The following is a 16838-nucleotide window of genomic DNA, read 5'->3' as shown; positions in this document are numbered from 1 at the left end:
TTATTCCTCCCTGGTGAACTTGGAAGAACAAGATTTCCCCAATTTGAGATGACCAGGTTGAATATCTCAAACGTTATGTTCCATTCCTCCCACTTCCTCTTTACTATGCTGTGTCCCAGTCCCTTGGTGGACTGAGGCATGCCGCGACTCAATTTGCGAATAGAGACCTGCTCTCCGCCTTTTTAACCATCATCCTACTATGACAAACTGCATTCATTATAAGCAGATGAGTGCAAAGTGTCGTCACATTCTTCGGGAAAGCAAAAGAAGTAGCTGGCTTTCATTTGCTAGTTCTTTTAACAGTTCCACCCCTTCCTCTGTCGTGTGGGCCAACTTCCAACGTCTCTCTGGGTCCAAGATCCATTCCATCAATTTCAGACCTGAAAGTAGCAGACGATGTTATTGTGGACCCTCTTGCTATCTCCAACCTCTTGGACCCCTATTTTGCAGACATTTTGAGCTCTTGCCACTATCACCCTGCCTTCCTTCATCAGAACGAGTGTAGGTGGCTTGGACGATACACTTTTCTTCTCAGAACTTTGAGTGCTACAATGCCGCCTTTAGTATCAGGGAGCTAGATCATGCTCTCGTTTCATCCCAATCCTCCGCCCCAGGGCCAGGTGCTGTCCATATTCAGATGTTACCTCTCTCTTGCAGGCAAGCACTTTCTGCTTAACACGTACAACCGCATCTGGGCAGAGGACACATTTCCTGCACATGTGCAGGAAATACCTAAGCCCAGTAAGGTCAAAAACCTTCCTTCTAGCTACCACCCCATCTCTCTCACCAGCTGTGTTTGCAAGGTGATGGAACATATAATTCACGCCAGTTTGGTATTATAGCTCGAGTCTTGCAATTTACTAATGACAGTGTGGCTTTCGAATATGGTGTTCTGCAGTTGACCATCTTGTTACTTTGTCCACCCATGTCATTATCAGTTTTCTGCGGAAATCCGACTGTGGCCATGTTTTTGATTTGGAGAAGGCCTATGGCACTTGCTGGAGAACTGGTATCCTCTAGACTCTTTACATGTGGGGCTTCCATGGCCACCTGCCCTGTCTCCTTCTGGAATTTTTAAAAGACAGAGTTTTGAAGGTGCTTGTGGGTTCTGCCTTGTCGGACACCTTTATCCAGGAAAACAGTGTGCCTCAGGGTTCCGTCCTGAGCATCGACCTCTTTGCTATCGCCATCAACCTGTCTTCTGCCAGGCAATTCCGGCTCCCTTTTTGTTGACGATTTTGCTATCTATTGCAGTTCTCCATGGACCTGTCCACTGAACGGCATCTTCAGTGGTGTTGTGATTGTCTTTACTCCTGGAGCATTGACAATGGCTTTTGTTTTTCCACTGCAAAACATCTGTGTGAGTTTCTGGTGGTGCAAATGGCTTCTCCCACCATCTTTACATCTTGGGCCTGTTGCCGCCCTTCCATTCATTGAAACTGGCTTTTGTTTTTCCACTGCAAAACCATCTGTGTGAGTTTCTGGTGGTGCAAATGGCTTCTCCCACCATCTTTACATCTTGGGCCTGTTGCCGCCCTTCCATTCATTGAAACTATGAAATTTCTGGGGCTTCGATAGGAAACACTCTTGGTCCTCACATGTGTTTTTCCTGGCAGCCCGCTGTACGTGGTCCTTCAATGTCCTACATGTCCTCAGTGATACTTCCTGGGGTGTCGATCGAACTGTCCTCCTCCTTTAGTACTGGCCCCTTGTCCATTCGAAACTCAACTATGGGTGCTTCGTTTATGTGTCTGCACGTCCATCCCTCTTACACCTTCCCAACATCCCTCTTACACCTTCCCAACAGTATTTATCATTGTGGCATCCGTTTGGCCACTGGCGCCTTTTACACTAGTCTGGTTGAGAGTCTATATGGTCTGTATGCTGAAGCTGCTGAACTACCACTGTCCTACTGCCGTGACTTTCTCCTCAGTAGGTATGCATGTCATTTGTCTGCAATGTGTAGCAACACATGCTGTGCCTCCTGCTTCTATGTTTCCTTTGATTGTCAGTATTGAGCACAGCCCTCTTCTCTGTTACCTCATGGAATCTGCTTTCGGCACTTGCTTCGGCAGCTTAACTTCACACTACTTGCAACTTTCTCGGTGGGTGTGAACCCTTCACCACCTTGGCTTCGTGAAGTGGCCCATGTTAACCTTGGCCTTCATTTACTTCCGAAGGACACTACTCCAGCCTCGCTCTGTCGCCTTCAGTTTCATGACCTTCGCATGGAATTTCGCGATAGTGCCTTTGTGTACACTGATGGCTCTCGGACTGACCTTGGTGTCAGGTGTAACTCTGTCATTGGTGCCCACATCTTAGGTATCGGCTTCCGGCTCACTGCTCAGTATTTACAGTGAATCTTTTCGCCCTGTATCAGGCCATGGAGTACATCCGGCGACACCAACTTTTCGATTGTGTCTTCTGCTCAGATTCTCTCAGCGTTCTTAAAGTCTGTGTGCTGTACGCCGCCCATCCCTTAGTGCAATGGGTCCAGAAAAAATGCCACTTGCTCTCTCTTGGTGGAGCCACTGTGAAGTTTATGTGGGTTCCTTGTCATGTTACCTCAGCCCACTAGTTCATATATTCCCTGTGTTACCATCTGTCAGGAGGTGGTGTCCCTTTGGCATCGCCATTGGTCCTCCCCTCAAGGGAATAAGTTCAGGATTATTAAGCTTCTCCCATTGTCATGCACGACCTACTCTCGACCCTCCAGCTGGGAGGACGCCATTTTAACCCGGTTGCATATTGGGCACTGCCTTGTTAGCCATCATCATTTGATAAGTTGCACTCCCCCACCACTTCGTACACATTGCACCCAGGTGACGGAATGCCCATTTTTTAACTGTTTACATTCCCGCTTGGGTTTGCCGTCTGAGTTATCGGCCGTTTTAGCAAATGGTGCCCAGGCTGTTGACCGCGTTTTACTTTTTGTCTGTCAAAGCAATATGGCCTTCATGCTATTTAATTTTTAATTTTGGGTCTCCATTTCTAACTGGTGTGTTTAGTAGCCCTTTCTCCATGTCCCTGTTTGTAGCTGTCTTCTCTTATTTCAGTTGGGATTGACGTTTAGCCATTTTTTAACTCCTCTCTGTTTTCGTGTTGTATAGTTTTGACGTGGGCGTGTATGACCCTAGTTGTTTTTGCGCTTTAAAAACAAAACAAACAAAAAATGACGATGAGCTGCAGGTCAACTTAGAGTGACGAGGTGTGCACTTCATCTATTGTGTCCATGGGGGAACAATGGAAAACAGATTTCCTACTGCGGGCTTACCTTGGCTTTCGAGGATGATGCATTGCATGAGAAGGTTGATGTGATGACCTATGGTGTGACATGAAAACCCAGCATTTCTCTGAGCATTATGCTTGGGCATGAGAAGTGAAAACCACCCTCCTGCCTTTCAGCCCATAGAATAGCTAGTGGAGAAAAAGCACTTATCTTTTACTACTCACAACCTGGAGCCATATAGTGCTCCAGTCAGTGAATGACTCACCCGTGCCATAGCCCATTGCTTTCACACAGTCCCAGGCCCAGACTGCATCCTCAACTAAATTCTGAAACATATCTCAGTATTTTGTCAGCATCACATCCTTCCTCATTTTTATTGGATCTGGAATGAGGGTGAGTTTCCACCTTAGTGGCGAGAAAGTACGATTGGGGTAAGAACCCCCCACATATTGACGTTCTCTGTAAGTTGCTCTAATGTGTGGTGAACAAGCGACTGTTGGCTCCGTGAGTTGGTGCCTTTTGGCTGCTCCTCAGGGTGGTTTTCACAAAGACAGCTGCTGTGCTGATAATTTGGGTCTCTTGGAGTCCACCATCCGTTCGGCCTAAGCACACCATCAGCACCTCATCACTGTCTTTTTTGACCTACAGAAGGCTTAGGACACGACATGGCATTACTACATCCGCACTAAGTTACATAAGTGGGGTCTCCAGGGTCCACTGTGCGTACCGGGTTCAAGTACCCCCATATCCAAGAGAATGGGGTCCCATAGGGTGCTATACTGAACAGCCCCCTTTTTCTGGTTGCCATCAATGGTCAAGCGGCAGCTATGAGGTCTTCAGTATTGCCCTTCTTGTATGCCAATGATTTTGCATTTATTATTGCTCCTCAAGCATGGTTCTTGCTGAGTGTCACCTACGGCACGCCGTATGAAAGGTGCAGTGATGGGCTCACCCATGGCTCCTGGTTTTCTGGCGCCAAGACTCTTTGTCATGTAGTTCTGTTGCCATCATACTGCCCACTCACACCCAGACTTTACCTACATCATCAATTACTTCTTGTCATTGAGACGCACCATATTTTGGGACAGGTCTTCAATTCCAGTCTGACATGGTGTCCCCACTGTGACTGACTTAAGCGAAAGTACTGCTGACACTTCAATATTCTTCACTGCCTCAGCGATACTAACTGGCATGCAGATTGTTGTAGTCTTTTGTGGCAAAGTCATGATTCCGTCCCATCTTGATATGGGAGTCTTCCACATGGTTCACCATCAGCCTCAGCATTGCAGATACTGCACCCCCATTCATCATTAGTGGAGGGGGGTGAGGGTGTCCTCATGACAGGAGCCTTCCGAACTAGCCCTGTGAACAGTCTACCAGTCAAGGCTGGAATCCCTCCATTACCTATCAGGAACCAACAACAACAGCTACTGAATTAATGTAACACTTCATAGCTTCCCTGAGCATCCCAGCTGCTGTGTCCTTATCCTTGGAAGGGAGTTCCACCTCCCACAATGGCAACTTCGTCCACTGTCACCTCTGGTCAGGGAGACATGGCATATACCCCCACGGCTTGTGGCCTGACCGCAGACTTGTCTCGAAGCCTTCTTTCGTCCAGAAGATCCTATACACCTAACAATATTTTACCACCTGTTCTTGGCTGTCCTTAAGATGTATTCGGGTTGGGAAGTGGTATTCACAGATGGCCGAACAATTGACGGATGAAAAGGCTTGCGCGCACACACATGCACGGTGCATTGAATTCCACTCTCTACCAAATGGCTGCAGTTCCTTCACTGCTGAATTTATAGCCATCAAACTAGCCCTAAGCCATGTTCTGTCTTGTGCTGGCAAGAGTACCCTAATCTGTAGTGACTCCCTTAGCAGCCTTCAGTGTGTAAACCAGTGAAACTCTCCTCACCCCCCTCTTTATGGCTACCCAGGAACTTGTCTCTGTCCTCTGTCAAGCTGGTCAGCTACTGGTATGGTGGGATTTCAGGAAATGAATGAGCTGACTGGTTGGTCAAGCCAGCCAACATGATTCAGGTTCTGGAAATGGGGGTCCCAGAACTGGACCTTTGGTCATTTATATGCCACGGATAGCTGCAAGTGTGGTATCAGAATGGTCTGCCCTGATCTCCCCTTTGCAGCGCGATTAAGGAGACCATGAGAAAGTGTCAGTTTTCCCTGTGTGCTCCTTGCAGGGAATCCACCATCCTCTGTCGATTGTGCCTTGGCCACACTTGGCTGACCCATTGCCACATTCTCTGATGGGAGGATTCCCCTCACAGCCAACGCAGAGCCTGCCTGACGGTGGCCCAGTTGCTCATAACCTGTCCTAATTTGGCTGCTCTGAGGCAGGATCTTAATCTTCTTGGTGTGTTCCCTATGATGCTAGCAGCCAATATCAAAGCAGCTGATCTGATGTTATGTTTTGCCTGTGAAGGTGATTCCTATTTGTGCCCTTGTGCCTGTAGAGTAGGGCTTTTTGGCCTCATTGACAGCCTGAGGGGTTGGTGCCTGCCCCCCCCCCCCCCCTCTTCACCCCTTCCTGTGGAGGTCCCTTTTTCCACTTTTTTATTCTCTGTATTGTTTTCAGTTCTTAGTTTTAATGCCTTGTCTTGACTAATTTTTTCTTGACTTGTGTATGCTGTCTTCTTTCTGGGTTTTGGCTCTGTTTTTTTGTGTGTTAATTACACTTAGCTTTTTGTGATTTGCATTTTGCCTCCTTTCTTTGAGGACTACTCCTGGTTTGCCACTTAATGAAGGAACAGATGACCCTGCAGTTTAGTCCCCTTTACTCCACCAACCAACAACCAGTAAGTAACAACAGCATAAAGGCATTCTGTTTGCCAGCTGACCAGATGTAGGTAATGCTACATGGCAGTGTTTCGCTCAAGTTTCACAGCTGTGTGTACTGCTGATTGTATGTTCCATTACGCATGCAACTCTGCAGTATTATTCTTTATAAAATCTGCATCACACTGTATGGGCACAGTGGTTGCAACTTCTTATAACTACAAAAGAGACCATCAAAACTAATCCGTCCTTTCTGTTGTTACGTTTGTTGTGTCGATCCAGGGGTAAGTGATAAAGATGAAGTGGCACTCAAACACAAAAGAGCAATGAGACGAACAATACTTAGTGCACAACAGTCTGATATTACTTAACTTTTAGAGGCAGCATCCTGATACACAACAGGCCTCAATACATGCAAAGTGTTCAATAAAGCAACTCCAATCTGTTTAGGCAGAAGTCACAAAAGTCAAAGTAACAATGACTGATTAGCAGGCCATGTTAACCATGTCTCATAGTGTGTCTCGTAGGCTTGCTAGTCCACACCTTTTCAATCATTTTGACATTGCAGCCCTGCCTGCAGAAGCTCTCCCTGCTGGACGATTCAAATAGGTGGCAACTCACATGTCTTAGGGTGCCAACCTCTGTGAGTGACCTGGCCGGTGGTGAAGTTGATAGTAAAGGACTCCACAATGTTTATCCTGGGCTGAGAAAAAATTACTTTTGAAAAATCATAAGAACTTTTTTGTTTAACTGAAGAAAACTTGAGATTTCCACTACCAATATATGTGCCTATAAACTATTAAAATTTCATAGAAATTGGACAAATTCATTTCAAGCTATATAGTTTTAAAGTGAACAGTTCATAGCAAAGATGGTCAGAACTGGACAATCATTGCAACAATCTAAAATAAAAAATATGTATTGAACTTAAAACTAAATTACTCTGTATAGCCTAATGTGAAATAAAACAACAAAAATATTGGTGTGACTTATTTTGTGATAGGCCCATTGGTTCACTTGTTGAGCAGAATGGATAATGCTTTGAAAAATAGATGTAAGATGAACATCAACAAAAGTAAAACAAGGATACTGGAATACAGTGGAATGAAATCAAGTAATGCTGAGGGAATTAGATTAGCAAATAAGACACTTAGTCATAGACAGGTTTTGTTATTTGGACAGCAGAGTAATTGATGATGGCTGAAATAGAGAGGATATAAAATGTAGACTGCTGATGGCAAGAAAAGCATTTCTGAAGACGAAAAATCTGCCAACATTGAATATAGATTCAAATGTTAGGAAGTATTATCTGAAAGTGTTTGTGTGGAGTGTAGCCATGATGCAAGTGAAACATGGACAATAAACACTAGACAGGAAGAGAATAGACGTGTGGTGTTACAGAAGAATGCTGAAGATAATATAGTTAGATCACGTAACTAATGTAGCGGTATTGAATAAAAATGGGGAGAAAAGGAAATTTGTGGCACAACCTGACCAGGAGGAGGACTCAGTTGATAGTATTGGGTGGTGGTGGTGGTGGTGGTGGTGGTGGTGGTGGTAAAATCATAGTCAAACCAAGAAATGAATACATTAAGCAAATTCAGGAGGATGGTAAGTTGCAGTAGTTAATCAGAGGTGAAGAGGCTGGCACAGGATAGAGTAGCACGGAGAACTGCATCAAAACACATCTTCTGACTGACGCACATCTTCTGACTGACGCACATCTTCTGACTGACGCACATCTTCTGACTGACGCACATCTTCTGACTGACGCACATCTTCTGACTGACGCACATCTTCTGACTGACGCACATCTTCTGACTGACGCACATCTTCTGACTGACGCACATCTTCTGACCGACGCACATCTTCTGACCGACGCACATCTTCTGACCGACGCACATCTTCTGACTGACGCACATCTTCTGACTGACGCACATCTTCTGACTGACGCACATCTTCGGACTGACGCACATCTTCGGACTGACGCACATCTTCGGACTGACGCACATCTTCGGACTGACGCACATCTTCGGACTGACGCACATCTTCGGACTGACGCACATCTTCGGACTGACGCACATCTTCGGACTGACGCACATCTTCGGACTGACGCACATCTTCGGACTGACGCACATCTTCGGACTGACGCACATCTTCGGACTGACGCACATCTTCGGACTGACGCACATCTTCGGACTGACGCACATCTTCGGACTGACGCACATCTTCGGACTGACGCACATCTTCGGACTGACGCACATCTTCGGACTGACGCACATCTTCGGACTGACGCACATCTTCGGACTGACGCACATCTTCGGACTGACGCACATCTTCGGACTGACGCACATCTTCGGACTGACGCACATCTTCGGACTGACGCACATCTTCGGACTGACGCACATCTTCGGACTGACGCACATCTTCGGACTGACGCACATCTTCGGACTGACGCACATCTCCCGACTGACGCACATCTCCCGACTGACGCACATCTCCCGACTGACGCACATCTCCCGACTGACGCACATCTCCCGACTGACGCACATCTCCCGACTGACGCACATCTCCCGACTGACGCACATCTCCCGACTGACGCACATCTCCCGACTGACGCACATCTCCCGACGGAAGAAGAAGAGGAGTTGGAATCAGTAAATTCGTATAAATACTTGGGTGTAATAAATAAGTAGGGACATGAAGTGGAATGATCACATATTCTCAGTTGTGGGTAAATCAGGTAGCAGAATTCAACTTATTGGTAGAATACTTGGGAAATGTAATTGGTCTAGAAGGGAGATTTGCTTACAAATCACTTACACTATGCATTCGAGAATTTTGCTTAAGTATGTAGTACCCATAGCAAATAGGACTTGCTGGGGATATTGTGTATATACTGTGAAGGGCAGCAGAAATGATTCCAGGTTTTTTTGATCTGCAGGAGTGCGACACTGAGATGTTGAAGGAACTGTGCTGGTAGATTCATGAAAATAGACGAAACTAATCTTAGAAAGTCATCTAACATGGTTTCAAGATCCAGCTTTAAATGATGACTCTAGTAATATACTACAATGACCCTATATATATCACTCTCAAAGGAATTGTGAGGATACGTCTTAACTACTCGGACAGAAGCAGTGCAGTGGGTAGCACACTGGACTCACATTCGGGAGGATTTAGGTTTTCCATGAGTTCCCTAAATAGCTTCAGGCAAAGGTCAGGATGGTTCATTTGGAAGGACACAGCCTATTTTCTTACCCATCCTTGAAACAATCTGAGCTTGTGCTCCATTTCTAATGACCTCGATGTCGACAGGACGTTAAACTCAATCTTCCTTCCTTAAGACTAATTACAACATGCACAAAGGCATTTAAACAATCATCTTTCCTGTGAATGGCAAGCCCTAATAACTGATACAGTGGTACGTGCCTGATGCTGTTCACTTGATCGTGATTGACAGAGTATAAATGTAAAGGTACAATGTCCTTTGTCACCTTGTAGGTATGAATGTGAAATGTGTCTGTTTCTCCATATTTGTAGAAATTTCATTTCCTAAGATGACAAACTGGTTGCTTAATTTGATGGGGTGTAGTATTCTATTCATAGACAAATTCTCATTATCTACATTTCTTACTTCCTGTCTGATGTGGTTTTTAGTTTTATAGCTACTTCCAATCTGCATCCGATGATGTGAGGTAATTCCATGTGAACTGACATAATCTGAAAGGTGCTTAAAGCTCAACCATCTTCGATTTTGTTGAAATTTGTACAGAATATGCCTGAGGTACCTGAATGGACTTTGAGGCAAGTTCATGCTATGTATAGTTTTAGCATGCGAGACGGAGATGAGTCAGACACACATTAAATTTTTTGGCAGCTTAAATGACCATCACAAAATGGTCAGGATGCGAGGCTCAGGGAATGGTAATTTTAAATCAGGCATATACTGGTGACTTGATCACACTTGATTATTAAATTAAACACACATAAGGTAATTACTAAATTGTTTAAAATCACCAAGTGAATCAAACACTTTAAATATAAACATAACCACAAAAGACATCATAATAAAAAAAAAATCCTTGCAACATTCTGTTGCCACACAAGACAGTTGAAAACAAAGTGAAATTTGCACCAAGATTCCACCTGGGGATGCAATAATTTAAAGATTAAATTAAATCTCAGGAACGTATAAGTACTGGATTGCACTCTGTTGTGTACATAGTTCCGTGTAGTCAGTGCGTACACAACTTTCCCACTAGAGCGCGCCCCGCTAAGCACAACAGCTCAGGCGCAGCGCTCATCCATCTCTGCACTACGAGATGGCGCTGTATTAGAGACGGACCAAATTCTGCTTCCGCCGATCCACGTATTAATATGTAACGCAGCCAATGAGATTGCTGCTAACGTAGAACCTTTTCTCCTCGCGGATCACACTCGCGCAGTGATACCTTAACACTCGAGGTATTATAACGAGTGTACAGGCCTCCGAGCAGTCAGTCTGCATTAGTCTGTAGCCAAGTTTCAGTCTGCGCCTAATAAGATTATCATATTCCTGTACGTAGCCATGAAGAGAAATGTATAGACACTTTGTCAAGTATCAGAGATATGTGAGAATAAGATTAACGTACCAATACCAAAGGAACTTCAGATTGTCAATTGTAAATAGCATCCAGAATCAAGTTAAGTAAGGCTTATGATTGTTATTATTTTAATAAATGTGTGTGTAAATTAATCAAGTTCTGTTTAAAGTTGGTCACCGTCAATCTGCTACTCTAAACGTGCAAGTGGAATTTCTATCGTCTGACCTAATGGCAGAAGATAAACATGCCACGATAAGACCACGAGACATATTGCTGACTCTCGCCTACTTCGCTAGAGCGACAAGTCAAATAATCTGATGGTGTGTGTACCGAAGGTCTTACAGTACGCACACCACACACTCCCTTCAGAATCTGAAGTAAAAGGAACACAAATTTAACATGTACCATAATAACTGATACCTGATTTTTAAGTGTCAAACACAAATCCAGTTTTTGTCATCACATAAATGATGAGTCAGCTGATTTCGTATGGGCATTTTTGAGGTTTACTGATGCAAGTTCACTAGCTCTATTAAGATGTAACTCGGCAAAAAGAAGCTCACATACTAATTTCTGTTCTAGGATGATAATGACTGCCACAGCAATTTCACACCAGGTATCCTTTGAACTACTTTTGTGGCAGGAGCAGACCTGGATCCACTACATGGAAATGTTCCACATAAGCAACTTAAACACCATGAAATGACCGATGTTGTATGTGGCTACCAATCATGTAGCCAGCTCCAAACTGAAAAATCCACCACCTTTTCGAGTTGGCAGTCAGCACCTTGTGTGGGTGATGTTAACGTGCTCATCACTGCCAGGAGACTCCCTGGCCAGTGTACCTCTAAAATCCCTCTCCGGTGCCACACTCATGCACTGTTTGAAAACAGACGTGTGTGGAAATCAATCCCTCTTGTGTGGTGCCAAGAAAACTGTAGACACTGAAGCAAGCTTACAATATATGAATGTATCGCTTTGAACTGGTACACCAGCCAGTCTGAGTGTGGTTTCTATACAATTTTCAACACTCTTATAGGGAAATACTGATGTGGTTCCCAATATCTGCCTCATGAGTTACGATAACACACAGAATAAAACTTATGACAGACAGATGGTACACACACATTCCCAATCTTAGGTATCCCGTGGCTGTTAAGACAGTATGAGCATCTGGCCACAAAGTTAAAATAAAGTGAATGTGCCAAAACACGAAAACAGCAGATTATCTTGTACGACAGGATAATGCACTGTGTGTGTGTGTGTGTGTGTGTGTGTGTGTGTGTGTTTTATAGGGGCATTTCTGTGTGTGTGTGTGTGTGTGTGTGTGTGTGTGTGTGTTTTACCACCTTATATTTTTCAAGTTCTTGAATTACTTTGCATGCTTTGTTTGTAATACTGTGCTAATTCGTAATGGTTTTATTTCAGAATTAACAAAGGATGAGTACACTGTTGGACGATTGCCAAATTGTGATGTAACAATTACAGAAAGAGAAGTTAAAAAAGAAGTGCTGACAACAATAAGCAAATTGCATTTCAAGATAAGGAAGACGAAAGTAGGGGATGCACAAGCTGTATACCTGGAAGACTGTAGTTTTAACGGAACATTTGTTAATGGTGAGAAAATAGGGAAAGGCAGAGTAATAGTGCTACAGAGCAATGACCAAATAAGCCTTGCTGCTGCACCTTTTCGTGGTAAGTGTTGAATGAACTTGCCATATTTAGTCTAGATTTTCACATAACTTTTTATTATTTGTTTTTATTTTTTAAAATTATTATTATTATTATTATTATTATTATTATTATTACTACTACTACACTTGAATTTGTTTTGAGAATAATCCCCCAAAACTCTATACCTACTACTTTCTTCTTTCCTAGAATTGGAAGAATGCCTTGCTCTTTCACTAATTTTCAGGTTAGTTTAACCAAAGGATGAGAAATGTTGAATTCATGAACTGTTTTTTATCTTTACCATGAGTCGGGGAGCAAACTTAAAATTATAATTTTTCGTTCTGTAGATGTCACTGAACATTTAATTTTTAATTTCTCTATTAAGCTCAAATATTCAGTGTCAGATGATGCTAGTGGTAGGTTTTCTTCTTCTTTAGAAATAATGTTGGTATCTTCAATAGTTGCTTTTATTTTTCTGCTACTTAATTTTATTATTTTTGAAGCAGGAGATACGTCTAACTTAACAACAAGCAAAATCAAATATGTTAACAGCTTCCTCATTAGGAATATAAATGTCATTAACAAGGTTACGTATTTCTGGTTCTGGATTCACAACAAATATTTTTGAGTAACAACTTGAACACAAGGAGTTTCCTGGAATCGCATTACGTTTCACTTGGGAAGCTGTTTCACTCTCACATAACTAGGACAAATGTTGAAGTTTTACTTCCCTCAAACCTTTAGTAATAGGCTTTTTATGAAGTGGGTCACAGCATTTCCGTCCAAAAATGTAATTGTACATCGGAATATATTTCTTCTCATGATACTCACACACTCATGTTACAGAACAACTTACTCGAAATTTAAACTAAGTTTGTCTAACTTCAACAAAGTCATTGACATATTTCAAGTTTTTTGAAACTGAACTGTAAACTGTTTTGTGACACACTTCACTTGCTATATGTCCAACAGAGCACTGTTCATCCATGTTATTGCATTCCAGTTAATCTATCAAAATTAATAACAAATTACACACAGAACAAAGCACATAACACATTCTACACTCCCGATGAAGTATGTACACCCACTCTAACAGAGGTTTCAGAACAGACTGACTACAACAATGCCACACCCAGTAATAATGTACTTCTTTGTTCACAATAAAGCTAAATGTAAACGGCATTTTTATTACCATAGAATAAAAGCAAAAGCTCCTATTGTTTAATATTGCATTATTAAAAATAAATAAACTACATGAATATTGTGTGAAAGTGTTAACTAAATATATGTCACAATTAAATTTTATTACAATGAAATAATAAACCATTTAAATAGGCAACAGCCATAAGATCAGTTGTAGAGTAATGTGAATTATTTCCTCATTTTCAAAAATTCATATCTTTGTTCAGTCAGATATCGATGTTGAAATTTTTACAGTACATTTCTATCATATACGTGTACAAACTGCAAAAATCATATTTTTTATATTTAGTCTCACCTGAGATAACTAACTCCAAACTTTACAAAAAATGAAAATTTTCAAATTTCAAAAATTCATAAAATTAAGGAAACATTTCTAAGTGTTATTGCTGGGTCATTCCATGCCAAGTGTTCTAGAGGCTCCCACATGACCCTCATGGATTTTGATGAAATTTTGTATGAACATTCACACGTGATCTCAATGAACACTGGTAAAGTTTCAGTTTCAGAAATTCAATACTTTCGGAGATACAATCACTTGTTTAAGATCATAGCACAGCTTTCTATAGTGCGTCCTTGAATTTTCATCAACTTTGAGATATCTCTGCAAGTATTTGTATGAAAGAAACAAAACTGGGCAATCTTATACAACTTTTAGAGCTCTTTAAAGTAAAATATTAAGAAAAGGATTTCTGAGCAATTTTCATATAGATAATTTGAAGCAAAGTTGGGCGAAAAATAGCTCTTTAAAAAAAAAGTGGATTTTAGTTTTTTATATCTCCAAAAGTAATTGTGGGATGTACATGAAACTTTGCACACCATAACTCACCAACACAAGGTCTTAGAATATAAAATTTCATTCTCCTATTGCTTTCTATTATTTCAAAAATCTAGGGTGAAGTTGATGATTTTTCAAAAAGTGCTAAAAATGGGTATTTTTGTCAAATTTTTCAAAAAAGTGTTTTCTTCAAACTCTTCTAAACTATGGTCATTAGAAAGAGCATATTCTAAACTATCTAGAAAAGTGGATTTGGTTTTGCAATGCAAGCTTATAAGGCCCTAAAAAGTAGCATCATCAAAGAGGTGCACTGGAAGTTTGAACGCATTTTTCTGGCACGCAAATTATACCTGAAATCTTTTATTTTGCCTTACACATGTTTATTAATGTCTGGGATAAGTGAAATAAGAAGTCCTGATGAATAGGACCTAGCTTAAGTCTGAATAGCAAAAGAATAAAAATAGAAACAATGTTATTTCTTAATTGTCACCTGCCCCCCCCCCCCCTCCCTCTCTCTCTCTCTCTCTCTCTCTCTCTCTCTCTCTCTCTCTCACACACACACACACACACACACACACACACACACACACACAATTATTATTAAGAATGAGTGTAAATCGTAAAATTTATTTGCATAATCATCTAATTATTCCAGAATGAGATTTTCACTCTGCAGCGGAGTGTGTGCCGATATGAAACTTCCTGGCAGATTAAAACTGTGTGCCAGACCGAGATTCGAACTCGGGACCTTTGCCTTTCGCGAGCAAGTGCTCTACCAACTGAGCTACCCAAGCACGACTCACGCCCCATCCTCACAGCTTTACTTCTGCCAGTACCTCGTCTCCTACCTTCCAAACTTACCAGAAGCTCTCCTGCGAACCTTGCAGAACTAGCACTCCTGAAAGAAAGGTGCCGGTGCGGCACACAGTTATAATCTGCCAGGAAGTTTCATCTAATTATTAGTTGACTGTTGAATGAACAACACCAGCTTACTGATGGAAAAGAAGTGTATAAATGAGTTGCTATGGTCCATGGTGGCTTCACCACTGCTAGTTTCATTTCACCTGAGAAAACCAGCATTCCCATTGCCATAGGGGCCACGCCTGATAACTTAGCAACAACAGCCATGGGTGGGTTTCTTTACCACAGGATCCCAAGCCTGATAGTAAAATTATTTAAGTGCCCTGTGTAAAATTAGAAGGCACTCCTGGGTTCCTTAGATTGTTTCCTCTAAACTATTTCAATTTTTGATATGCTACATTAATTTTCTTATGAATATTAAGAGGAATGGTGTATTGCCGGCCAGACGAATTTACTGATGGAGCTGGAATAACTGCAATAATGTGGTGTTCCGGACCCCAGCACTTGTCACTTCTTGGTGGCCAATAAAATGAATTTGCTGGACCATGTGGGTGCATAAAGTTTATTAATGCACCCCTTTGCTCTGTGGAGGTCTCACAGATATTCCCAATCCACCACACGTTTTCATAGATGCATGCAACATATTGTCTTGGTTGGAGAGCAGACATTAATATGCCTCCTTCATTAATGTGACCCATTTTAGCTAGAAAAGATGAACAATTATTTGAAACTCTGCTGACCTGAATTGTTGTTTCATCAATAGGTAAAAAGTGATGATTTTCTCTAGTGCCTGCTACAGTTTGTCCAAGTTTAAACCTCTCTTCTTGTGATACAATATTTTTTGTTCAATTTCATCTTTACTGATGAAAACAAATGTAATTCCATTAATGTTTTTAGAGCAGAAGTGAAACAGATCTAGGGGAGTAAGAATTTGTCCATTAAGTGGCCGTTGCAAGCTTGCTCTTGATGCTAACCGCTTTGTTGTACCTCCAATCCCATCACAAGGTGATTTCCCGTGACTAGTAGAATTTTTAGCACAAATTTAGGGAGCATTGGAGCCATCACTGAAATAATGAATGTGGGATATCTGTGCAAACCGTGCTTTTATATATTTGATGAGCTCCTTGATAAAAACGTGAACTGTAATAGTGTCATGCCGCAAACAATCACTGACAATGCAAAAACTTAAAGATTCTACTTTCTCATTTTGACGAAAGTACATAACAAATGGATGAATTGTTGCTTGACTATTGTTCCAGTGGAAGCCTTGCACAGCATCCTGAATGATAAAAGAATAATTTTCTGCAAAATCCATTAGGACAACAAGCTCTTTGTCTTTCAGGTGACATTTAAGGCCTTTAAGATGCAAGCTTTGATGTTTGGCAATGTAATGGTGGCATGACAGACTCCATATTTTATTTTTTACATCTTCAATAAATTCATCCACTACCATTTGCTTCGTGTCCAGTGTGGCCCGATCGGTATGTATCCATTGCTTAAACACAATAACTTCTGTGGCTCATGATCTAGGAAGTAGCTGGCAATTTCAGATGCTATAGCTTCGGGCCCAGGACACCTTTCACAGCGATGTAGCATGCACTGTTTAGAGTTCAAACTGCAAACTGCCTTGCTGAGAATCTCCTTATAATTTTCATGTATACCAGCTCTGCTAAGCATAAGTTTAACATTTTGGTGAATTGCACAGACGCAA

At 42.0% G+C, this 16838-nt stretch overlaps 1 protein-coding gene across 1 annotated transcript in view; it reads left to right on the top strand.

Annotated features, from left to right (window-relative positions):
- Positions 1 to 16838, top strand: part of LOC126163903 (ovarian-specific serine/threonine-protein kinase Lok-like) — a 229738-nt gene that overhangs the window by 45998 nt on the left and 166902 nt on the right. Inside the window, exon 2 of the mRNA XM_049920194.1 lies at positions 12043 to 12309. Coding sequence (XP_049776151.1) covers positions 12043 to 12309 — 267 coding nt within the window. The remainder of the gene's footprint in view (positions 1 to 12042; positions 12310 to 16838) is intronic.

Source organism: Schistocerca cancellata, chromosome 1, assembly GCF_023864275.1.
Source record: "Schistocerca cancellata isolate TAMUIC-IGC-003103 chromosome 1, iqSchCanc2.1, whole genome shotgun sequence".
Taxonomy (NCBI): domain Eukaryota; kingdom Metazoa; phylum Arthropoda; class Insecta; order Orthoptera; family Acrididae; genus Schistocerca; species Schistocerca cancellata.
The sequence above is the reverse complement of the archived record's forward strand: the minus strand, read 5'-3'. Positions and strand labels throughout refer to the sequence as shown.